Below are 10,808 nucleotides of genomic sequence, written 5' to 3' on the forward strand. Positions count from 1 at the left end.
TCTAATTCTATGGGAATAGAAAAAATAATATGGTTTTTTCTGATTTTTCAGAAAAACAAGGTTTTCTACTCCTTTTTGTACTAAGAAGAAATCTCTATAAATAGGGATTCTCCTAACATAGAAAATAGATGAATCAGTTTTCTACACGATACTTGTTTGTCCAAATATTAAGACAATTCAAACGTGAACTTGGGATCATTGTAAAAGACTGCAAAATTGTTATCTATCTTGTTGATTCACAAACTGATGACAATTAGGAAAGAATAATAGTAGTTTAAACTGGGGATAATTTTGATAGAATAGGCTTAATATGACCTAATTACTCTAACTAGTAATATTATTTCATTTTTGTTATAAAAATATTTTATATACTATTATGAATGTCTATTCATTTATGAGAAAAGTTAGGGTTAATTATTTCGTGACCAAGTTAGTTTTTCCTGTAATTTAGAGGGGTCTCATTCACTGCAATTTCATATAATCCTTTTCTCTTCTCACTACCTTTCTCTATAAATATACTGTTCTTCTAACTTAATTATTTTTAATACGTATCATCAAGAGATTTTACCATTTTATGTAAGTTTTGAATTAAAATCTTATTATAAAGACATTTGTTTTACTGATCCAACAACATCACACATATAATATTTAAAGATAGCAAAATATTTCTCTCATTAACCTATGAATCGCGAAAAAATGTTACTATTGGAACTATTGGAAATCTTAATAATTAAGTCCTAAACTGGTGAGATTTACGTGGTTTAAACTTTTAAAAACATCATATATGAATCTATGTTCCAATTTTCTGCTAGATTACTTGAATAATAGGTTTAAATGTAACTAGAGCTTTAGGTGATTATATTTTTCTTTATGTATTGATATTGAATAACATGTCTTTACACTTGATTACATTCTAATTCAATTACAAGATAAACCTTTCAAGCAAACATGTTCATTTTATACAACTTTTGACCAGATTATATATACTGTACAACACAACTTTTTAAAACCATATTTCATAAACTTGCACACAACCAAATAATCCAAAAAAAAAAAATAGTAAAAGACAACACATACGTCCTTGTTTTTTTTTTTGTGATAGAAGCAAGTAGAGAGCATCACCAATTAAAGCTGATAGACTCAAAATGTAGGTTTTGTGCCAAGCCAGAAGCACATATATTGGCAACCTCATGTCTCATGCTCTTTGGCCCACAAACAACAACTCCAACATCTGATTCTTTGCAACCAAAAAGTATTCCTGTCATTCAATTCAAAATAACATGACTTCCGTCCTTCGTCAAAAAATTATATCGTATATACAATTTAAATAGGCATAATACATATACTAGACCCTAAACTTGGTTTGAAATTTTAATTTTGACCTCCAACTTTCAAAATGCACAAACAGACACTTTAACTATCTAACTTTTGAATAAATAAACACATGAATCTTACATGACAAAATACACATAGGACACCATGTATGACAAAAAATGACATGTGTGTCTATTTGTTCAACTTTATACAAGTTTAAGTGTCTACTTTTACACACCCAAAGTTGAAGGACATAAATATAATTCGAAACCAAGTTAAAGGGCATATTTATGTATTATGCCATTTAAATATTGAAGTACCAAATAAATTAGCTAGTAAACTTACTTTTTAGATCAGGCCTAGTACCATAATGCACCTTAGTAGCTTGAACAATTGACTGATGAGGAAGGCTTTCCAGCTCCCTTTCGATACCACATAAATTACCAACAGGTGAATTTGTAGGAATTTCCACATTCTGAATTTGTTTGCCTTCAATTTCATTCTCCCTTTTTTGCCACATAAAAATAACACTAGTGACAATAAATATCGAAGCACAAGCCAAAAACATATCCCATATAATTTTCGCGCTGTAATGATACAATTTCCCATCGCGTTCAATTGGATATATGGAGTAACGCGTAACGAGGCCTAACAAAAGGAGAAACATGAAGAATGAAGAAGTAATTATCGCTCCAAGCCAGAGCCAGCTGCTTTTCCCGAGTGCTGCTGAAATAGGAGAGTCTTTAGGATTTTGTTTGAACACTAGGAGTTGTTGTTTCGACTCGTGTTGTTGTGGTTCGTTTTCTCTAGTGATATAAGCTTCGATTTTGCATTCTAAGTTGGAGATATCGAGAGGAGTTGTGGTGATAGGGAGCAAGAGATCAAGCATTGTGAGATCGGATGTGTTTTTGAAGGATGTAATTAAGATGATTTTTGGTACTTTGGTGTTTGGTTGAATTGTACTTCTGTAAATAAGCTCTCGAAATATTGAAATCATGGGAGTAATTCCACTTCCTCCACTAACCATCACCAAGCATTCTCGACTGAAATATATATGTCACATTGGCTTTGTTAAATCAATGAAATTTATACACATATGCTAAGTAATAGCTTAAAAAATATTTTACAATGTTTATGTAACGTTCTAGTAGCTTAAATTTAAATGATTATGTGATCAACGAGCATTATTTTATTTGAGTTACTAATCATTGTAATTAAGTATAATAAATAAATTCCTAACTTGTTGGGTTTTTCCCGTTAGGTCAAGTACCTCAAACTACGTTATTTTCCTATTCAATCATTCAACCACTCATAATTTGTTTCTTTTAAACACTGTTGACTGATTTTAATCGTTTTTTTTCTATTATAAATGCCTTCAATTGTATTCGTATTGCAATGATTTTGATTGAAGGAATGAAGATAAATTGTGTGTTAGTCTCAATTATTTTCTAATGTGTTCAAATGACTTGAAGTAAAACACAATTATTCTCGAATTGTCAATTGGACTAATGACTAATGAGTATGTCTTCTCTATCAATACCCTTCACAAAATCTTGTTTCACATCAGCCACCAGTATTTAAAAGGAACAAATTGTAGGTGGTTCAATGATTCAATAGGAAACTAGCATAGTTGAGGTACATGAGGGAAAAACCCAACAAGTTTAGAAATCTGTTTATTTATTTGGCCTTTGAAATATGTATTAGATATTAGATACCCATTTAATATCGGCATAATACATATATTGGACCTTAAACTTGGCTTCAAATTTTAACTTTGACCTTCAAATTTCATAATGCACAAATAGACACTTTAACTATCCAACTTTTAAATAAATAAACACATGAGTCCTACATGACAAAATACACGTGGAACACCACTTAGGACAAAAAGTGACATGTAGGATGATATGTAGGACATGTGTGTCTATTTGTTCAATTTTATACAAGTTTAAGTGTCTATTTGTGAACATTCGAAGTTGAAGGACATAAATGTGATTTGAAGCCAAGTTAAATGGCACATTTATGTATTATGCCTTTAATATCAGCGTAAAATAAACACAAAAGGTCAAGCTATATCATAATTTTTCAAATATAAACAAGTATTATATTGGACAACTATTTATAGTGCAGTGAACAAGTAAAAATAGACGGAGAAAGTAATTAAATACCTTAAGAAATGAGACGATGAAGGTCCATAAGGTCCCTCTGTTGATATTTGAAGGCGATCTGGAGAAGAAGAAAGTTGTTTTTCTAATTTTTGGCTCCAACTTCCCATGCATTTAATTACAACACTTAATTTATCTGTCTCCAAATTACTGCTTGAAACAATAGTAAATGGATGCCATTGTAACTTGGATACACTTGGCACGTTCACAAACAAGATGCTTGTAGGGTTGTACGTTAATGCTGTAATAATGTGAAAAAATTGTAAGTACGTATTAACTAACATATGTAGTACTACTAATAGTACTAGTGTACTACTACTGCTAATTTCAATGTGCGTGAACATATTTAATTAATTGGGAATAAAGTTCAATAATAATGGAGTGATTATAAATGCTATTATAAAAATTACATTGGTCTAATAAATCAACAATATATAGTAATTAGCGATTTTTTTTTAAAAAAAAAACCTCCTCATATGATATGAACAACCATTCATGTCGAACATGAGATTTTTTTTTGTTAAATTTTAAACTTTGTCTTTTCTTTTTTGACAAAATATAAACTTATTGTTCAAGTTTCTCATTTAAAAAAATTGGAAATACAAGTTGGTATTTCAAATCCGACTTAAAAAAATTTAAAGTTTGAAATTGAATTTTTGTTGACAATTTATAAACAAATGTTGATTTCAAATTTGAGTTTCATAATTCTAGGGCCAATCACCTACTGATAACGCTATAACATTTGGTGTATAAAACCTTCTCAATCATACATTCATACTATAAAAAGTTTAAATTAAATTATTCCGAATTTAGTAAAGAACCATTGCTTTATCATCGAGTTATAAAGGAGATAGATTCACATGTATGTATTGAAAGAGACGGAGAGAGAGTGTGTGTGTATGATCTCAAACTTTCATAGTGCCTATTTGTGTATTGTGAAAGTTTGAGGTCATACTTAAACTTTGAAGCCAAGTTTAAGGATACATATATGTATTATGCTTTTTATAATTAAGCATGTGGGGTTAATTTTTCTTTTTAAGAAAATAAAAATTTATGATCTTAGACTAAAAATGTATATAATATATCAAAACTATGTTCTTTGAATATAATTTTGACTAATCAATAGAGGTGAAATATTGGAGTATATATAATGTACCTGGATTCTTGGAAAAGGTGAGTTCGAAAGTGTTACAAGATAAAAGTCGTGAAGAAATTAATCTAACACTTCTTTTAGACTGTAAAAATCTCAAGTATCGATCGATAAGGAAGAGAAAAATCCCAGGCAAGATCATGCATGTGTAGGCAACTCCAACATGCAAAAGGTAGAAGATGATGTATAGAGTATATAGTTGATGTGTGTAGAAGAATAAATCGAACATCTTTCTCCTTATCTTGTACAAACTTGTAACCCACATTGCTATTGCAACCAACGTCGCTATTTCTCCAGCTACGTTCGATACGTACGTACTACTCCATTCTATCATCTGCAGAATTATGTATAATCAGTGTATAATATATACACACAAATTATATCGCGATCTTTTTTGATTTAAAATTTGTAAAAAAATATAAAAACTAGGGTTATTTTTTTGTTGTGTAGCGTTAAAAACCCTTTTTTTAAAAAATCACTTGGGTTCATCCATGAAAAAATTCAGGGTCTTGAAAATAATGAATTCAGATGAAACAGAACTAACCGTAAAGAAATTAATTACCTCTATCATTTGATTAGACACGGCATAGTATACGACGAACCCAACACTATGAAGAACTGCAAGGGCCATAGAGAGATGGCCAAGCCATATGTGATATTTGATGCTTGATTCAGAAGTTAGCCCCACCAGAGGCAAAATTGACGATAATCGAGTCACTGGGAAAAACAAAAACGCATAACAAACATTCCCAATGTACCCAAGCCTCAATGCAACACTTCTAAACTTCGCCATCCAACTGAAAATTGTTAAACCAAAATATTTATACCAATAACTACTAGTTGAATGACCATACGAGTATGATAATCGATGACTTACACTTTTTCAGCGGGATTATGCATATGAAGATTACCATAGCTGATGTAGATGTAGTTGGCTAAAGACCAAATAAGAAGAACGGTAAACATAGCAGCGAAAATAAGTTCAACCGCGTTTACAATTCCAAGAGATTCAATTACGAGCCGTGGCCGTCTAAAATATTCCTGCACTTTATTACTACTCCTAACAATATAATTGTACGTTAGTTAAAAGAGATATATATCGAAGATGATCATTAATAATTAGTATGTAACTGATTAACCTGTGATTAGAAGTTGACTTGTTGTGAAGATGAAGATAAACACAGCTCACAGCAGCTATCAACATTATGGGAAATGTAAATAAAAGAAGATTTATCCCTGTAAATTGAGACAATTAGTGCAAAAGTTTATTAAATAACATAATATCCCCAATTACAATCAATATTAGCCTTCTAGGGTTAGGTCACAATTTGGGATTCAATATAATTAAATTCTACCTTGTTCCCTGAAATATGTAGAGTTGAGTTTGATTAGTAGATGTGGAGTCCATGAATTTTTGTAAGTAGGTGTAGGTAACATTACCCATATGAAAAGCCATCCAACAAACACCAAAAACACAAAACCATTCAAAATAGTCTTGCTCCCCATATTTTTCTTTTCTTCTTTTTTCTATCTCAATAGAAGAGATGTTATGTGTATATATAGAAGGGGAACACCATGCTTCATGCCTTTAGTTTTTACCTATTATGATTGATGTTAGCTACAAATTCTTCTGCGTGGACTTCTCAAATTGTATTATTTCCTTTAGTTTTTTTTAATGAAGTTCTTTTAGGGTGAATGTCAGTCTAGCAAACTTGTGTATTATATATTTGCCTTTAAACAAACTGGAAGAGCCACTTTACCACTTTTGACAAGTTAAAAGAGGGTTTAAGTTGAAAACATCTATCTCTTGGCCAAGTTTTGAGGTGATATATCCGCGGATAAGGGCGTGGAACTGGAGGAGGCAAATTACTGGGATTGAAATGATCAGAGGTCATGTGAAAGTTAACAAAGCTATTGAGAGAAAATCTCTCATAAACAGAACTCTTTAATGACTACATTGTGGATGTTATTTCGTCCCTTATTGTTAAATTTATTGCAGAAGTAATTATGTTTGGCCTGGCACTAACAGTATCACAAAAAGAGTTGGGATGATATGTAGCACATCAACAAGATAAATTATGGATCAGATGAATCCATATTAGCTGCTATATCAAAGAACCATTCTCTCTTTTCCGTCAACACGATTGATCGCACTACAAGTAGACTGTGAATTACATGAGATTTTTTGTTTCCTGCGAATTTTCATACTAATTTACAGGAAAATTCCCATGTAATTAACAGTTTTCTTGTACTTTCTTGGATGATAAGAAGGATAATCAATGCTTGAGAAATACCGAAGCAGATCAATTATTTGTTCATTGTGAATATATTTACTAGGAGATTTATGCAAAATGTATTGATCATATAGTATAATTTGAGAGAAAATCTAAGGATCTTTGAAGGTAACTGTAATGTCACAAAATAGCATACACTTGTAATGTTAGATCAGCTTCTTTGGGGATATTCAATAACTTGTGTATTCTAATAGTAGCAGCTTTTTTGTTTTGTTCTGCTAGTTTTCTCAGTTTCAGTAAGATACCAAATTGTGATAGTTTTGCTATGGCTTTGTAATTCTTATATATGGCTAGCCTAAAGAAAAAATTTATACGAAAATTTTTATGAAAGCCTTTCATTTGCTTTTGTTCGATGGAAGTTTGATTTTTTCCCAGAATATATCCTAATTTTTGGCCTTATTCTTCTTCTGATGATCGATTCAACCTCTGATCATGTCAGTATTATTTTCAATATTACAAATCTCGAGAAGTTAATACATAAGTAACTTGAATAGTGTAAAAAAATCTTATGTTTGACGATTTTACCTTTCATTTAAAAATCAAAGTACAAACATCTATTACTTAATTAATCATGATTATTGACAAATACAACGATGAAAAAACATGTCTACACTTCATTAGTTAGATGCAAATATCAAGTTTGAGTCAATTTTATGTAACAAAATTACATAAATGATTTTCTTGGACAAATTAAACTACTAAGTAAGTACTATTCTTAGGTTGAAATAATTGGAGGATAATTAAATAGTTGACCATACGCTTAGCAAATAGGAATTAGGAACGATGCATTGATATATTTTTTTAAAAAAAAAGACGAATGGATAATTTAATTTATAAAGATATATAAAATGAAAAATTCCAAGATTTGAAATGGTACTACTAAAACTGCAAGTACAGTTGACTAACAAATGCAGTACACAAGTTTAGTAGTACGTTCAAGGATTAACAATGTGTTTATGGTTGGTTAATTAGGAATGGCGGGCACATTTATTTCTCAAAACAAAAAATAAAAATAATGTATGCGTTAATTTTATGTATTAGTAGTTCTTTGTTTGATATACTTTTTTATTCTATGTATAACTAATACAATATTGAGAAGTGTATTATTAATACTATAAGAATTTCTAGGTGTTAGTAATACAAAAGGATTTAAATGCATGGTAAAAGATCCAATTACCCTTCAACACCATAATTGTGGAGGATAATTTTGTAAATAGATATTTTTATACAATGCATACTATTTTTAATATACCAAACCAAACAATACATAAGAAATAATCTATGCATAACTAGATTTAATACAAACATTACTAATAAAATTTGTTAAACATTATTTTTACACGTTCTACTAAACGATCCGATATTTGGTAATAGATTTGAAATGTTTGTTTTTTCTTTATATACAATTCTTGAAATTGAAGTTGAAGATAAGATCATGTTTGATCCTATTACTTGCAAAGATTATTTTGAATAATATTCATTTTTTAATATACTCTTTTAAAAATCATGAAATAAGATTTATAACCAGCAATAATCTCTCTAAAAGAGTTATTTACATAATAATAGTCACGTAATGTCATAAGAATCTCATGTGTGAAGTACGATACACTACGCAGTAGCTTAATTGTCATTAAAATAAATACATATTTTAAGCAATAATAATACTCTTAATGTATTTCTCTAAATCCTTTAGCGATATTAGTTTTAGTGATACTTAACTAATGTCGGTAAAGAGTTAACACTCTTTATTAATATTTATATTTGTTGCCGCTGAAAGTTATTTTTATTATAGTGATATGTGATAAATTAATTATTTACCAACTTATCTTTTTCTTTATAGAATTTTGGAGTCAATTCCCCAAATGGTCACCCAAGTTAAGATAATTGCCTTAAAATATCATTATGTTTCATTTAGGACCAAAATATCATCCAACTATTACTATTTTCCTCAAAATATACTTGACAATTTAAAAGCATCACTCTCTCCTAGTTGACATGACATGTCATTAAAGTTTTTTTTAATAATACACTAATTTAATTCATTAAACTCATTTAACTAAAATAATGATCATATTATTTTTAATTTTTTTAATTAATTTATTAAGAATATATTTTCATACTTAAAATCTTTTATCATAATTAAACTTTTTATTTTTTTATGTTATGCAAAATGCGTTTTTTAAATGTAGTATAATCTTATTAATTTTAAATACTTATAAACACATACATCAAAAAATATTGATATACAATCACTCATAAACGCTAATTCACTTCAGTTAATCATAAATTGTATAATAAATCAATAATATTAAAGATCGATTAATTATTAAAAAAAATTATTTGGATGCTTTGAAATCCATATACTTACAATATCTTTTTTAAAAAAAAGAAACTAGTAAGTGAATAATATTTATAGAAAATAAAATTTTGATCTTTATTTATCAGTATATTAATCTCATATAATATGTATATACTATCGAATTAAATTAGTAAAGTCAATCAATTATTAGTTTATTTATTGATGTTTAATTGTATGAAAAGTTATAATATAATAGAATATAGAATAAAAATAAAAATAAAATTAAAAAAAGTGAAATAAATAATTTTCTTTTTCTTACCAATTTTTTTACCTTATAAATTTATCTAAATACTTTTATTAAAAGAATTGTTTAAAATTTTCAAATAATTTAGTTAGAAATTTTAAATTTTTCAGGTAATAAGTGCACAGAGAAATTTTTCATTGATGTTTGGTAACAATATATAAAGTTACTAGACTTTTTAAATTAGTTTTCTTATAATCTTCATAAATTCTCATGTAATTTGTATATTTATTTTGTAGAGACATAAGTTTGATGAATAAATAGGTCTATTAATTTTTTAAAATGATTATTTAATAACAGAGCATATCAACTAAAATTTAAGGAGACTTTTGAGGTATTTCGTATTTCTAGTGGATAAAAAATATAATATTATTCACTTTCTTTCTTTTTTTTAAAAAATATAATATCGAAAGCATAAATTGCAAAATACAATTAATATTATTGTAATAGTTAATTGACCTTTAATATTATTGATTTATTATATAACTCGTGATTAATTGATGTAAATAGCATTAATGAGTGATTTATATTTTTTTGAATGTATATGCTTATAAGTATTCAAAATTGATAAAGTTATAGTACATTTTAAAAATATATTCTTCATAACATAAAAAATAAAAAGTTTAATTATGACAAAAGATTTTAAGTATGAAAATTTATTCTTAATAGATTAAAAATAAAGTAAAAATAAATGATCATTATTTTAGTTAAATAGGTTCAATGAATTAAATTAGTCTATTATTAAAAAAAGATTTTAATGACATGTCATGCCAACTAGGAGACGGTGATGGTCCATTTACTGTAGCTTACTTCTATTTAGGGTTTTATGTGATTTAAATAAAAGAAACCAAATGAAAAGTAAGTCATAAAGAAGCCAAATTGAGGAAAATGAGAACATACAGTAGGTAGAAGCACAAAGACTGCCCAGATGTGCAAATTAAAAAATATGGTTATTTTGATACGAAAAATAGGAAACAATAAATTTATGTTTTCGAAAAAAATATTTTTTATTTTTGACTGAATTAGAGTTCTTAGCACCCACACTCGGGAGTCAAGATTTAAAGATGATTATGAGGAATTTCTTAACAATTACTCATTTTTCCATTCTCTTGTTACATATTAAATATTTAAGTGTGCGCTATTTTATTGAGTGTGGAGTTAAAACGATAAAAAAAATTGTCAAAATTCCAAAAGGGCATATCACTTTTTTTTTAACCAAAACGATAAAATCGCTCACGATGTAGCGACTTTGGCCGTCTGAAAAAGCAAAATCGCTGCAATAGCA

At 28.3% G+C, this 10,808-nt stretch overlaps 1 protein-coding gene across 2 annotated transcripts; it reads right to left on the bottom strand.

Moving 5' to 3' along the window:
• Window positions 1–847: 847 nt before the first annotated feature.
• Window positions 848–6,167, bottom strand: LOC107012854 (ferric reduction oxidase 5-like). Of its 2 annotated transcripts, none has more exons than XM_027915257.1 (8): window positions 5,985–6,167; window positions 5,769–5,865; window positions 5,507–5,689; window positions 5,192–5,426; window positions 4,636–4,963; window positions 3,483–3,720; window positions 1,660–1,820; window positions 848–1,258 (listed from the first exon to the last, which is right to left on the bottom strand). In XM_027915257.1, exons 1-8 carry the CDS (start codon window positions 6,133–6,135, stop codon window positions 1,119–1,121), a joined length of 1,533 nt encoding a protein of 510 aa, XP_027771058.1. In that variant the 5' UTR covers window positions 6,136–6,167; the 3' UTR covers window positions 848–1,118. The 2 variants fall into 2 exon arrangements, with proteins under 2 accessions (XP_027771058.1, XP_015068285.1); XM_015212799.2 differs by having other exon boundaries at window positions 1,660–2,357; window positions 5,985–6,157.
• Between the last annotated feature and the right edge of the window lie 4,641 nt (window positions 6,168–10,808).

Source organism: Solanum pennellii, chromosome 3, assembly GCF_001406875.1.
Source record: "Solanum pennellii chromosome 3, SPENNV200".
NCBI lineage: Eukaryota > Viridiplantae > Streptophyta > Magnoliopsida > Solanales > Solanaceae > Solanum > Solanum pennellii.